General features: G+C 35.5%; 2 protein-coding genes across 2 annotated transcripts; both read right to left on the bottom strand.

Annotated features, from left to right (window-relative positions):
- Positions 1–390: 390 nt before the first annotated feature.
- LOC100026335 (olfactory receptor 5B2-like) lies at positions 391–1,347 on the bottom strand. The gene has a single exon (XM_001376944.3). It carries the CDS (start codon positions 1,345–1,347, stop codon positions 391–393), a length of 957 nt encoding a protein of 318 aa, XP_001376981.3.
- A 13,766-nt stretch (positions 1,348–15,113) lies between these two features.
- Positions 15,114–16,070, bottom strand: LOC100026354 (olfactory receptor 5B12-like). The gene has a single exon (XM_001376960.3). It carries the CDS (start codon positions 16,068–16,070, stop codon positions 15,114–15,116), a length of 957 nt encoding a protein of 318 aa, XP_001376997.3.
- Between the last annotated feature and the right edge of the window lie 290 nt (positions 16,071–16,360).

Below are 16,360 nucleotides of genomic sequence, written 5' to 3'. Positions count from 1 at the left end.
ATTATGTTAACTTTCTAAAAGAGATAACATGACAGACTCATTTTAATGCAGTAAAGTTGGTTTCCAAATATTTTATCTTTCTCATTATATTTAATTCTCACAAGCAGACATTAAAGCTCATATTAAGATAGTTAATCTAAATGTTATCTTCTCTCTTTACATGAAAGCAAACTATGTCTTGGAGAAGTATAGGACATGCTGAGAATCACACACCCAAAAAAGCATCAGTCAATATTTAGATCTGGATCTCCCCTCCTTTCAAATCCAGGGCTCTTTCCATGAAATGACATTATCTCCAGAAAAATTAGAGTTAAACTCCTAAGTCGATAAGAAAAATAGCCAAACTAGGTCAGATCCCAGAGAAAGAAGGTACAGATTGTGCTTTTTCCTCTAAGATAAAGAATGATCTAATTGAAGTCTTTGTCTCCTCACCACTTTCTGAAAGGCAGTTTTGACATCTTTGTTCCTCAGACTATACACAAGAGGGTTCAACATGGGGATGACCATGGTGTAGAATACAGATGCCATTTTGTCTGTGTCCATGGAATGACTTGAGCTGGGTTGGAAGTACATGAAAATGATGGTCCCATAAAAAATGGACACTGCTGTGAGATGGGAAGTACAGGTGGAGAAGGCCTTTTGGCGGCCTTCAGCAGAATGGATCCTCAGGATGGCAATAAAGATGAAAAGGTAAGAAGTTAAGATGACCAGAAAGGGAAAAAATACAGTGAATATTCCTAAGATAAAAATTACTATCTCAGTACTATGAATATCGGAGCAGGTTATAACTAGGAGAGGAGGAATGTCACAGAAAAAATGATGCACTACATTAGATCTACAGAATGAGAGGCTGAAAGTGTCTCCTGTAACTATGGAGGAATTTAAAAAGCCACAAATGTATGCACCACTGGCCAGATGTGCACATACAGTTGATGTCATAGTGGTGGTATAATGTAGAGGCTTACATACAGCTGCATGGCGATCATAGGACATGGAAGCCAAGAGGAAGCTTTCAACTGTGGCAAAGGACACAAAGAAGAAAATCTGTGTGGCACATCCATTATAGGAGATGACTTTGTCTCCTGTGAGGAGTCCAACCATTACCTTGGGAGTAACTGCTGAGGAGTAGCCAAAATCCACCAGAGAGAGGTTACTGAGGAAAAAGTACATGGGAGTGTGGAGGTGGGAATCTGAGGAGATCAGAACTATTATCCCCAGGTTCCCTACCAGGGTGATGAGGTAGATGAGGGTGAACATTATGAAGAGAGGAATCTGAAGCTCTGGGGCATCTGTTAATCCTACAAGGATGAACTCATTCACTTCAGATAGGTTCTCCATGAATGTCATTTGAGAGTGATGTCATTACACCTGCAACGAAAGAGGACCAATCAGAAAAATCAACTCTGCATGCTGAATGAGTCCAAGACATAAAATATGGTCAGCGTTAAATCTTAGATGAGGGCTAGAAATAAGAATGAAAGAAACAAGAGGATTTAGGAAGTTGTTATAGTGGTTACTCTAAATCTCAAAAATTCATCGATCTAGTTTCTCAGAAAGAGTTGTATCTTTTATGTACTACTTCTTGTTGTGTTTTTAAAAAATCCATCATATACTTAAGAATTCCCCAAAAGATATTTCCCAGTTTTGAAAAGGGAAGTGACTTGTTTTCTAACAACAATCAGTATAAGAAGGGAGATTATTATTGGTCAGGGTTGGAGAACAAGACCTTTTCTTATGAATATGCTTCACTCTGATGAATATGAAAGAAAAGGGAAATAAAGGAAAAGAGAGAGGAAAGAAATGAGAAGAAATTTAAAGACTGAGAAAAGAGTATCAAGGAAAGTTGGCTGAGATTTCACTGGGATTCTGTTTTGTCCTGGAATCATTGTAGCCATAAGGTCTTTGCAATGGACTGAAGTGGTCAGTTCCTGAGAATCAGCATCTGTCAGTGGACACCAGTTACACAGTTGTGGGAGTTGTCTTTCAAAAAGACCACTGGTGGACAATTCTGAGGGACTTATGAGAGAAAGAACACTATCCATAGGTAGAGAAAGAACTATGGTAGTAGAAACACAGAAGAAAGAGAACTGCTTGATCACATGGTCCAATGGGGATATGATTGGGGATGTTGACTTTAATTGATCACACTATTGCAAATATTAATAATATGGAAATAAGTTTTGAACAATGATACATGCAAAACCCAGTGGAATTGCTTGTTGGCTCTGTGAAGGGGGAGGGAGTAGGGAAGGGAAAGAACACGAATCATGGAACCATGGAAAAATCTTTAAAATGAATTAAATAAATACATAAAAAATGAAATTTAAGATAAAAAACCAGGATTTGTTGTCATCATGATATATGTTCCAGTCTCTCCAAGCCAGACAATGGACTTGTAATTAAAAAAAAAAGCTATGGCATTTAATTAGATCCTATGGATTAGTTCTAAAAAAGAGTTCAATCAGGAGAACATTATGTACACAGCAAGAGCAATGCAACTGTGAAAGACTTAGATATTCTCTGTAATAAATGAACGAAGCCTATTCCAAAGGACTCATGATGGAAAATGCCATCCATCCCAGAAAAAGAACTTATGGCATCTGAATGCAGATCAAAGAATACCATTTTTCACTTTATTTTCTTCCTTTTTTATGACTTTTTCCACATGAAGAATATGGAAATATTTTCCACAATAGCACATGCATAAACATTATGAAATTGTTTACTATCTCAGGGAGAGAGGAGGGAAGAGAGGGAGTGAAAGAATTTGGAACTCAAATGTTAGTAAATGAATGCAAAAAATTGTTTTAATATGAAATTGGGAAAAACAAAGCATTATTGAAGAAGAAAAAAAAAACAAAGGGACTTTGAACCTGAAAGAATAGAGTGAGTTTCTGAAGTTTCAAGAAGGAAAACTCTAAAATTAGGCAGACAGGTATCTAAAGAAAAAAAGAAAGGCATCAAAGGATAAATGCAAAAGGTATTTCTACCTTATAGTAATAGAGTGAGAGCAGTGCTGGGGCTCAGAATGAGATGAGGGAAGCCTAGAAAGCTAAAGACTACAGAAAGAAGGGCAAGTTTTTAAAAGGCTTTTTAAGGAAACAAAGCATGATCAAATTAGGAATCAGTCTGATTCTCAAGGTCCATGAGACAAATATAATGAATAACAGCAAAGATAGAGTCACTCAATTTGTATTTTGCTTCTGTTTCCTTGGAAAAGGAGAATGATCTTCGGATTTAGAACAAAACAACTATAACTAATAGGTAACTGGCACCAAATATAACAAGAACTCTAACCTATCTAAGTGGGAAGAAGAGAAGAAGCTATTATAAATATAGTATTTATAATGTGTCAGACACTGTGCTAAGTACTTTATCAATACAATCTTCCTTGATTCTTACAAGGACTCTGCAATATAGTCTTTATCATTGTCCTCATTTTAAGGTTCAAGAAATTGAGGCAAAGAGAGGATAAGTGATTTGCAAAAGGTCACATCACAAGATCTGAGGATGAATTTGAACTTGGGACTTCCTGACTCAAGTCCCAGTCCTCTACCCACTGTATCAGAGTGGCCTTTTTTTAAAATTTGTAAAATGCTTTAAATATACAAACCTTTGGGGTATAGATGGTGAACAAGAAAACTAATTTGGTCTTACACTGCATGGAGTACCTAGGCATATGGAGGTGGTCCTCTGTGCTCTACATTTGAAGCAACATTCTGTTGTGTGTTCCATGCTTTAGGGAAGACATTGATAGACTAAAGTTTTTCCAGAGGAGTTCAGCCAGGATGGAGAAGAACTTTGAAATTTTGCCATATTAAGACTGATGGGAGAAACTGAGGATATTTAGCCTAGAGAAGACAAAATATGGAGTCAGGATAGGGGTTGGCATTAAAGTTATCTTTGAGTATGTGAAAATTTGTCAAGTTAAGGAAGTATTTGACTTGTTTTATTTGTACCCAAAGAGAGGAACCAGAAGCAAACCATAGAAGTTGAAAAGAAATCAATTTGATGTACAGAAGGCATTAAAAAAGAATGTTATTCAGAAATGAAAGGGATACCTTAATATGTAACATATCTCTCCTCACTTGAAGTCATTAGGGAAGAGCTGGGTTGAACATTTGTTATATATATATATATATATATATATATATAGAGAGAGAGAGAGAGAGAGAGAGAGACAGAGAGAGAGAGAGAGAGAGATCATATATGTATATATAGAGATAGAGACAGACCTAGAAAATATTTATTTCTAATTATATGGGAAAATTTAAATTCTAGGTCTATTTATTGTCATTATGGACATGGAAAGTCATCTACCCCCAGACACTCATTTCATTCACATGTCATAAAAGAGCAAAATTAATGGCACCTACATCATAGGGTGGTTCTGAGTATAAAAGGAGAGGGGACAGCTGGGTAGCTCAGTAGATTGAGTGCTAGGCCTAGCGATGGGAGGTCCTGGGTTCAAATCTGGCCTCAGACACTTCCCAGCTGTGTGACCCTGGGCAAGTCACTTAACCCCCATTGCCTAGCCCTTACCACTCTTCTGCCTTGGAACCAATACACAGTATTGATCCCAAGATGGAAGGTGAGGGTTTAAAAAAAAGGAGATAATTCTGTGAAGTGCTTTGCAAACCTTAAAGCTTGATATGTATATAATCTACTGTTGCTTTTTTAAGTATTAACACTATTGCTACTATCTATGCTGTCTTTTACAAATCCCTTAAGATGCTTTACTTTTATGATCTCAGTTTAATCATCTATAAGAAAAGCTATTAGACCTGATGATTTATGATATTCCTTCCAGTTCTGAATCAATGATCCTGTGATACCTTTAACTGGTATTATTTTCAAGATATTCACTAGTTTTCAAAACACTACAGAAAAAGAACCCCCACCCCCAAATGGTTAGTTTGGGACTTATAGTTAAGGAGAAAGCACATCATTAAAACTTTATCTCATTGACTATTATAGGATAAAATATATATTTACAATGAACTACAATCAAGAATTTTTCTTTAATAGAATAAGTACTATTTAAAATATAAAAACAATCAAATTAACCTGAGATTAAATAATATATATATAATAATATATATTATATAATATATATAAATAATATATATATAATAAATAATAAAAAATAAATAATATGAGCCCAACATTGGTCTCATACTTGGTATTTTAGTAATCGATTCTATGTAGCATAGTTAATGACAATGCATCTCACTGATGTACTTTAGTTTTAGACTTCTTGAGTTCCCATGTCTAGAGAGACCTTTTTAGTTGTCAACACAGACAAAGTCATTTGTTTTCTGCTCAGCAATAACCAGGAAGTGGTACATAGTAGGGCTTTTAAAAAGAGCATTTAATTAGGAGTCTGAAGACTAGACTTATATGTGCACTAATTTATTTTGTGATTTCACAGAAATAAATCAAACCTTCTGCACCTCTGCACTCCTCCTTATGAAAATGGAATGAAGATCTTTTCCCGCATGGAAGTCACACAGTGTTTGTAAGGAAAGTCGCATAGTATGTCAGGAATGAAGTGTGATACATGTAAGAGTTAATATGATCAGCACTGGTTTGGGGTCCTGTACGTGATAATGGATGAGAGGGTGCTCTGAGAAACAGAAAAGACAAAGAAAAGAGGATAGAGGTGCTACCACACTGCAAAGCGGTAATGTGATAATGGGATGTAGTGCATAGAGTTTGATCTTTGTCCCAAGAAGATCAAGATTGAAATTCTCCCTCAGACATTTATTAATTTTTTACATCTGGACAAGTCACTTTAAGTCATTCAGCCTGAAGTTATTTAACTTTAAAAGGGAGATAATGATAATGGTAGTTATCGTACCAAGTAGTTGGGAGATTCCAATATGAAAAGCAATGGAAAGCTCTTTGCAAATGTCTAAGTCCTTTATAAATGTGAGCTGTTGTCATTGAGGCTCAGGACTATATATTATTGCAACTTGATCCACCCTTTCCCTCAAAAATTTAATGCAGTCATTATTTAATCATTTATTCTTTAGGACTACCCAGTCACACATTCCTCAAATTGCTCCTCCAATACTGAAGGATGATGTGCTTGAAAAGCTTCAAATAGAGGATAATAACCTGTTTATGGGGCACTTGGAAACTTGAAAAATTTACAGACATGATTCATTTGAGCCCCAACACAACCCTATGAGATAAGAATCACAAAGCTAATTATGTGTGTTTTGTAGATAAGGAAATGGAAGAAGTGAAGTGACTTACCTGTGGAGAAACAGGGAGCTACTATCTGAGATTGAGACTTTTTTTTTATCCAGGTCTTTCTTTCTCCAGGTCCAGCAATCTTTCCACTACATCATTTTGGTGTCTTGAATTGGACAATCTATAACTTACCTGTCTTGAGAGGGAGAAAGGTGGCCAGGACTCCAAAGAAGAGACTTAGCCAAGAACTTTATATTCATGATTTGGCCTTGAAATCCTAAATCTAGGAAGTCTGTGATCCTATTAGCAACTCTTCACTAGTCACTGGGGCAAAGAGTTCAAAGGTTCTTAAGTGGAAGAGAGATCACTCCAGCCCAGGGTTGTGACATGAATGGCAAGAGAGTCTCACTCTTACCTTCCATTCAGTTTAGCCTCAGGAAACACAAACTAGAGGAATGAATGACTCAAGACATTTAATCTACAATTTGGTACCTTAGCAATAAGATGCAAAATTGACTGCTTCAATATTAGTCACTGAAATAAAAGAGAAGGAAGCGACTATGTGAAGACCTTGGAGTCTTGCAGCTCTTAGGAGATGATTCTCCCTTGATGATATTTAGCAGCTATTCTGCCAACTCTTGAACAAAACAAGCCATTAAATTCTGTTCTGACCATAGTGGGAAGATCATGATTACATACAGAGACCATTTTCTCATGGGACCTTTGTCATTCTTTGCTTGTTGTTAGAAAAGCAAGGTAGAAGGGGGACTGAATGAGGCCATTAATTAAATCTGGATACTGGTCCTCCTAGCTATGTGACAATGGTTAAGTCATAAAACAACTGCAAGTCTTTACTCATTTTGAAATAAGTGTAATTTCAGATCTAAATACAATTACAATGTTATGGTAAAGATCAATTGTGATATTGAATGTGAAATAGATGTAGAATAGTGAAAAGATCTCTGAATTTACTATCAGAGGATTTTGGATGGAATTGAATGTCACTTTGAAACTTTAGGCACATTGTTTGTCTAAGATAAACCTTTTTTTCCCATTTATAAAATGCAAGTAAGTCTATTTATATGTTCTAAAGCTCAGGACTACTTGATGATAAATTCTATTCTTTTTTTTTTTAATTTTGGAAATTTTTATTTAATTAATTAATTTAGAACATTTTTCCATGGTTACAAGATTCATGTTCTTTCCCTTCTTTCATCCCCCTCCCATAGCTGACATAGCCGACAATTCCACTGGGTTTTACATGTGTCATTGATCAAAAACTATTTCCATATTACTGATATTTGTACTAGGGTGATTGTTTAGAGTCTATATCCCCAATCCTATCTCCATTGAACCATGTGATCAAGCAGCTATTTTTCTTCGGTGTTTCTATTCCCACAGTTCTTCCTCTGGATGTGGTTAGAATTCTTTCTCATAAATCCCTCAGAATTGTCCTGGATCATTGCATTGCTACTAGTAGAGAAGTCCATTACAGTCGACTGTACCACAGTGTATCAGTCTCTGTGTACAATGTTCTCCTGGTTCTGCTCCTCTCACTCTGCATCAATTCCTGGAGGTTGTTCCAGTTCACATGGAATTCCTCCATTTCTTTATTCCTTTGAGCACAATAGTATTCCATCATCAACATGTACCACAGTTTGTTCAGCCATTTCCCAATCAAGGGATATCCCCACAGATAAATTATATTTTTATTATAAATATTGCTTTTATTCTTTATAAAAATTTCCTGAGCTACCATTTTACCTTTATTTCCAAACTCCATCTTTTCTTGCATAGCTTTGGTCCTCAAGGACACATACTCTTAAGGTTTTAGTTCAAGGTAACAACTAAATTTATTAATTAATTCAACTATCTTTTTGATTGAATCTCTAAGATTTTTAACATATATAATCATATTGACTATAAAGAGATAGTTTTGTTACCTCTTTGACTATTCTGATTCCAATTTATTTTTCCTCACATATAGCTATTACTGACATTTCTAATACAATATTGAATAATAATGGTGATAATGGGTGTCCTTGTTTCACTCCTGATCTTAATTGGAAGTTTTTTGTTTATCCCTATTACAAATAATGCTTCCCAATACTTTTAAGTAGATGCTTCTTATCATTTTAAGAAAAAAATCCATTTATACCAATCTTTCAAGTGTTTTGAATAAGAATGAGGGTTGCATTTTGTCAAAAGCTTTTTCTACAACTATTTATATAATTATATTACTTGTTATTTTTGTTATTGATATATTCAATTATGGTAATGATTTTCCTTATATAAAACCCTTCCTGAATGCCTGGTACTAGTCTTCTTTAATGATAATATATAATGTCTGTGATATAATGTTGAAATCTCCTAGCTAGTATTTATTTAGGATTTTTAAATATATGTTTTTTTAAGGAAATTTGCTCTTCCTGCTTTAGATATCAGCACTATATTTGGTTCATAAAATGAGTTTGGTTACATTCCCCATCTTTTTCTTTACTTCTAATTAAAATAAGTTATTTAATATTTAAATTAATTAATTATTAAATGTTTGATAGAATTAACTTGTATACATCTGGTCCTGATGCTTTTACTTTCTCAAGAAGTTAATTGATGGATTGTTCAATTTCTTTCTTAAAAAAAGATTTATTTAGATAGTCTATTTCCTTTTCTGTTAGTCTACTTTGTTTAGATTTTTGTATTATTCTACTTAACTTAAATAACTAAACTTATTAGCATATAATTAGACAAACTGACTTCTATTAATTGTTTTTAGTCCATCTTCATTACTTTTGTGATTTAGTTTTCTTTCTCTTTTTTAAGGAAATTAAACAATGACTTGTCTATTTTGTTGTTTGCATCATAAAATTAACTCATTTTATTTTTAAATTTGATGGTTTTCTTTTATTCAGTTTTATTAATCTCACATTTAATTTTTAGAATTTCCAATATGATGTTTAACTGGAGATTTTTAATTTGTTCTTTTTCTAATTTTTTTTAAATTGTGTACCTAATTCATTGATCTATTCTTACAATATTTTGATAGAAGAATTTAGAGATGGACATTTTCTTATAATTATTGCTTTTGCTTTATCCCAGAGGTTTTGGCTTGTTGTTTCATTGTCATTTTCTTCAACAAAATTGTTTCTATGATATGTTTTTTAAACCCCTCAATTCTATAAGATCAAATTACTGAATCTATGATTGTTTTGTGTTTCTGTAATTTCTTAATGTAATTTTATTGCATTGTGAGCTGAAAAGGATGCATTGAATATTTTTGCTTTTCTGCATTTAACTATAAAGTTTTTGAGTACTAATATATGATCAGCTTTTATAAAGATAATGTGTACTACTGAGAAAAGGTATATTCCTTACTATACCCATTCAATTTTATTCAGTTATCTATCATGTTTAAGTTATCTAAGATTATATTCACCTCCTTGACTGTTTTATTTATATGATTTATCTAGTTCTGAGAGGGGAAAATTGTATTCCCCTGCTATTGTAATTTTATTATCTTTTTCTATCTTGTAGTTCATTTTGCTTTTCCTTTTAAAATTTGGATGCCATGTGATTTGGCATATATAGGTTTATTATTAATAATCCTTACTTATTTATGCTTCCTTTTGCCATAATGTAATTTCCCCATTTATCTCTTTTAATTATTTATTTTAGTTTGTATATTTTAGATTTTTCTACACCCTGCTTAGTCTTTAGAATTTTAGCAATTGGGAATGTATACATCCCCACTTAAGGATTAAGTGTGGGGGAGGAAGGTCTATGACCCATGTGTGCTAGCAAGTGACAAATCAGAAACAACTGACTGACCCATTGGGCCTTCGAAAGCCAACTTTAAACCACAGTTGGTACATGTGAGACATAGGAAGTGATGTAAAGAACTGTCTTTACATTTTGCATCACTTCCTGTGAGAGAGAGTTGGCACTGGAACTTGACTATGGAGGAGCTCGAGTGTGACACATCAGACTGCTTCCCTTAGACTGTCATGTGGTGAGTGCAAGGCTTACTCATCTTTCCTTTGCTTTTCTGGAGGCACAAGCTTCTAGAGAGGCCCATCTCTTGGGACTCCCTTTCCCTTGGCTTTCTGGAGGCACTAGCCTCTGAGGAGGCTCCTCATCTTTCAGGAGGCCATGTGGTTAGAAGCCATACTAGATTTAATCTTCTCTATACCCCTCCCCCTTGGCTGGGGACTCAGAACTCCTGCCTTATCTCTCTCTCTCTTTTTCCTCTCTTTCTTCCTTCCTTAATATCTTCACTAGTAGTAGTAGTCTCTCGGTAACCGAGGATAATGATTGTCTTTGTGCATTTTTGTGCACAAAGACACTTGTGCATGAAGATTTAAGTGGAAAAGTTGGTGCACAGAGACAGTTCCACTCTCTCAGCATTGGAAGCCTGGGTCCAGTGGCACAAAAAGTCGTTACACCTGGAGACTTCCTCAGCTGCATTGGATGGCTGTGTTGTCTTTTGTGCTCCAACACGCTCTAAACACTCCACAGTGCTTTGCTGAGTCGCCATCTCAGCTGTGGAACCTTCTTGTTGGTTTCTTCCTCCTGTTTGGCCGAAGCAGTCTTCACATGCTGGGTGAGCAAAGCCCTGGTTCACCAGGGGTCGATGACCTGATGGCTACCCTCACAAGGTTTAGCCGGCCTGTCGAAGCCATTGCCCAGGGTGTGGCTGCTGCCACATGTTAGCAGTTACTGGGAGCCACAAGAGAGAGCTGGGTGTCAGGTGAGGGTCAGAGGCTGGAGAGCTGCCCTAGAAGGGCATGACAAGCCCTCCATACCAAAGATATTACTCCTCCCTGAGCACCCCATACACCCCATATCTTCACTATATTGTAAATAAACCACCATAAAATTCCATTCTGACTTTAGTATTTTATTGGGATTTAGAATTTAAATCTCTGGCGACCAACTAAAAATATATTCAGTCCAGCCATAAATTTTACCCCTAACAAGTTTTAACTTTGAGGTCATGATTGCTACTTCTGATTTTTTTTTCCATCAGCTGAAGCATCACATATTTTATTCCATTCTTTTATTTTCTTATAAACAACATATTGTTGGGTTTGGAGTTTGGGACCATTCTCCTATCCATTTCCACTTTATGGATGAATTTATCTCATTCACACTCAGAATGATATTTATACACTAGTTGTATATTTCCTTCCATTCTATTTTTCCTGAGTTTATTCTTCTTGCCTTCACTTTTAACATATGCCTCCTCAAAAGTCCAGTTTCTTTCTGACCACTACCTCCCTAATCCATACCCCTTTTAAAAGTCTCTAACTTATCTTTTCCCTTTGTCCTCTTAGTTATGAATTCCTGGGGGCCATAACCCTGAAAATATTGTCTCTCTCTACAATTACACTTATATAGCATATTTAGGCTACTAAAGCACTTTACATATGACAGATCCTTTGATGCTAACAAAAATCCTGTAATACAGGTGCTATTATTTTTCTTATTTTACAGTTGAGGAAGCATTGAAAAATAAGTTGGACTAAGATGAAGGAATAAATATATTAATATTTTAAAAATATACCTGAAAAAACCTTATTATTTCACACTTCATTTCAAATGTGTTGAAGGAGTGGTAGATTTCTATAGTTTTTCATGTTTTACAATCCATGTTCATGATGGCATGTGAGGGTTTGGACAGATGAAGGAAAATATAAAAGTTGGATATGTCTCTATAGGAGTCCAGGTATTTGGAAGCAGTGGTATTTTGAGAACCCCAGACTATGGACCAAAGATGGAGAAGGAATTCTTGAGAGGGATAGAATTAGGGAATCACACAGTCATAAGAGTCAGAGGTTCATCAAATCTAATCCATATCTGAAAAAAGAATATTCTCCTGAATGTACCCGAAAAATGAATATCCCACTTGAAGATGCACAGTGAAGGAGAATTCTTCAACTCAGACTGCCATTTTGGAATAGCTCTGTTCATCAGAGGAAAAACTTCCTTCCATAAAGTCAAAATCTCTCTGAAAATTTGAGCAGTACACTGTTCTGCCTTTTAGGACTGGGGAATATGTCAAATCCCTCTTCCACAAGACACATATTCCAATATTTCACACATGAACACTTATGTTTTTATTTTCCAAGATGAATATAGTCACTCCCTTAACTGGTCCTCATATGGAATAGCATTATGTAGACCTCCTCTGTGCATTCTTCGGGTATCATTATACATCCTAAAATGCAACACTCAGGACTGAAAAACAAATGTATTCTCAAAAGAGTGGAGGATAATAGTACCATTACCTCGACCCAACCTAATTTATGGTAAAAAGTTTTCCAAGGCCGTTGTGTTTAGCAGTAGCATATTTGGTTCCAAATCATACTATTGATTCAATTTATACTACTAGTGCACTAATATCCACTGAACTTTTTCAGAGAGATAAAGCCTTTTTTAGAGTGACCTAATCCCAGTTCATTTGAAGCCAAAAAAAAAAAAAAAACTCAAATCCCAAAGGAGAAAGATATGAAGTCATCGTTGGGGAAAAAACATAAAAGACCTAACAAAGTCCCTCAAGCCCAACCAAAAATTCTAGGATCACATGGACCATATTTAATCCTAGAAAATAATCTGCAAAAAGAAAAAAAAAAGATTTTCCTCCTTATTAACTCATTACTGTCACAATAAAAATCGGTTATAAAGAGAAACTGAGGCACAAATATGTGAGCAAAATCTGTTTATTACCAAGGCTAGCAATTGCCAAAAAAAGAGATCCAAAGCTTCTTTGCATTCAAGAATGTATCTGACAAAGCGGCGGCTCTTTTACATAGTTGGCTACATAAGATACTATTAGGTGATGTTCCAGTGATACAAACTAAATTAAAATTGTGATTGGTCATATAGAAATGAAGAGTGGACTTTGCTTATCTTGGCTCAGAGAGGGGATTTCCATAACCCTAAGCAACAGGAAAAACACAAAGCCGACTCACATCTCCTGGAAAGTCTCATGGTGGACAAACATCCAGTAACCAGATTAACTCATCTCCTCCCATCATGGTCAGCAGTGGCTCTCAGATTTGAGTCTTTGTAGTTTCTCTTTATCCCATAAGAATGGAGAAATTAAACTCTTGCAAATTTTACCAATGAGTCCTATACAATTATATAAATTATGTAGCATACAATTACATCAATTATATATAAAAATTACTATTTGATCCACAATTATTGCTTCCAGTGATTAGATACAACTCTCAGGGAATAATTAATAAATAAGATAAAATAAAGTGGTGTATCAATTTTCAACTTCATACTACCTTCTGAATTGAATTGTTCCTGGAAAATCGATTCACATGCCAATAACACAGCATGTTCTTAAATTTCTTCCAATATGGTCAAGATGGATCTTCAGGTCCTATAGTATAATTCAAATTGTCAGTTTCTAGATAGCCTTTATTTTTGTCCCTCAGGAAAGCTAAAATATGTTAAAGAAAAAACAGTACTAAGAGAAACTTCTATTATGACCCAGAAACATATAAAGAACCTGTTGGCTGGGATGGAATTTAATTTAGGTTGCCATCAAGATACTGCAATGCCGTCACAGTGAAATATTTAATTCCCACAGGATCATTCAAAGTTCTTTCCAGGCATTAAGGGCCATTCTTTGATTTATATTCCTTCTTAAAGGTGGACATACTTCAAGGATGTCCTATGGCCAGGTCCAACCACCTCAAAAAAGAAATAACTGGGTTTTGAGTGAAGCATTTAGACCACAGAAATCAGTAATCACAACCATTGGGAACATAATTAATTCTTTTGTTGATCATCTGGATGATGTGATAGAGAAAATAAAAAGGAGAACAAAATTTTAAACTCTTTAATGCATATTTTTTTCTGGAGATCTGATTCTCAAGCATTTAGCACACCCTTTGGTTTAAGAATGACTGCCATGACCACAAAGCTACATTTTCAAGAAACTTAATGGCTTTGTTCTTCAAGTACTATAGTTTTCAAAAATGATATAGCTGATGGTCCTCTTTCTAGAGGGATAATAGATAAAATTGTTATATCATTTTTATGTATATGTGTGCATGTATATTCATATTCATGTATATTCATTCCATCCCAAAATCTTATAAGATAGAGGACACTATTAAGGTCTATTAAACAAGAGAAAACTGAGGCTGAGATTTTAAGTGACTTGTTTAATGTGGTCGTGGCCATTTAGTAATCTTTAAAATCAATTAATATTATATTAATTAATTTGTTATAATTTATTATACATTTTATTATAGTTTACTATAAATACATTAATTAAATAATTACAATTTATCTATCAGCTTATGATTCAATCTGGGGTTTTTCTTGTCAAAATACTGGAATGAATTTTCATTTCCTTAATAGATCATTTTACAGATGAGGAAACTGGGGCAAACAGGGTTTAGGTAGTAAGTATCTGAGGTCTTATTTTCATTCGATTTTTAAAAAGAAATTCTAAACCGGGTGCTCTATCCACTCTGCCACCTAGCTATCCTAGTTTATACAACATGAGGCTAAGCAACATACAAATGTCTATGGCAAAATTTTAATATAGCTTCTCTCTCAACTCCTATACTTTCTACTATATATTGTTGCCTCTACATGGATGAATTATGTGTCTGTGTTCCTAGGAAAAAAAGCCTGACTCGTGGCCTGGGTTTCAGAGGAAGGAAGATGCATATTGGATTTTCTTTTTTTTTTTAATCCTTACCTTACATCTTGGAATCAATATTGTGTATTGGTTCTAAGGCAGAAGAGTGGTAAGGACTAGGCAATGACTTGCTCAGGTTCATAGAGCTAGGAAGTGTCTGAGGCCAGATTTGAACCCAGGACTTCCCATCTCTAGGCCTGGCTCTCAATCCACTGAGCCACCCAGTTGCTCTCACATATTGGATTTTCTAAGGAAAAGGATAATCTAGTTGAAGCCATTGTCCCCCCACAGCCTTCCTAAAAGCATTTTTTACCTCTTTATTCCTTAGACTATAGATCAAAGGGTTCAACATAGGGATGACCATGGTGTAGAATACTGACACCATTTTGTCCGAGTCCATTGAATGGCTTGAGCTTGGCTGGAAGTACATGAATATGATGGTCCCATAAAAAATGAACACTGCTGTGAGATGGGAAGCACAAGTAGAAAAGGCTTTCTGGAAACCTTCAGCAGAACGTATCTTCAGGATGGTAATGAAGATGAACAAATAAGAGGTGAAGATAACAAGAAATGGGAAAAAGGCACTTAACAACCCTGAGATAAAGATGACTAACTCAATGATGTGAATATCAGAGCAAGAGAGAACTAGGAGAGGCGGAAGATCACAGAAAAAATGATGGACCACATTGGACCTGCAGAAGGAAAGGCTAAAAGTGTTTCCAGTAACAATTGAGGAGTTTAGAAAGCCACAGATGTAAGCCCCACTGACCAGATATGCACATACTGTTGAAGTCATGGTAGTGGTATAATGTAGGGGCTTACACACAGCTGCATGGCGATCATAGGCCATGGAGGCTAAGAGGAAACTTTCAGTTGTAGCAAAGGCCCCGAAGAAGAACAACTGTGCAGCACATCCATTATAGGAGATGACTTTGTCCCCTGTAAGGAGTCCAGCCATCACCTTGGGAGTAACAGCTGAGGAGTAGCCAAAATCCACCAGAGACAGATTACTGAGGAAAAAGTACATGGGGGTGTGGAGACGGGAGTCCCAGGAGATCAGAGCTACTATCCCCAGGTTCCCAACCAGGGTGATGAGATAGATGAGGGTCACCATTAAGAAGAGAGGAACCTGAAGCTCTGGAACATCAGTTAATCCTACCAGGATGAATTCATTCATCTCAGATTTGTTCTCCATTGATGCCATTTGAGAGCGATGTCATTAATCTGCAACAAAAAAGGAACCATCCCAGCAGTCAAATCTATACGATGTTTCATTCTGGGACATAAAACGTGCTCAAAGACATATCTTAGGTGAGGGCTAGAAATAAGGAATAAAGGGACTAAGACTTAAAGGAGTTCTCATAGTAGTTACTCAAAACCCTCAGAAGTCACTGATCCAGTTTCTCATGGAGACTCCCTCCTTTTTTACTTCTTACCTTTTTGTCAATATGATAGAAACATAGCAATACCCAAAGTGTTTTTTTTTTCCTATTT

The sequence above is a fragment of the Monodelphis domestica genome, chromosome 6 (genome assembly GCF_027887165.1).
Source record: "Monodelphis domestica isolate mMonDom1 chromosome 6, mMonDom1.pri, whole genome shotgun sequence".
In the NCBI taxonomy this organism is placed as follows: domain Eukaryota; kingdom Metazoa; phylum Chordata; class Mammalia; order Didelphimorphia; family Didelphidae; genus Monodelphis; species Monodelphis domestica.
Note: the sequence above shows the minus strand (reverse complement) of the source record. Positions and strands in the feature narration are given on the sequence as shown.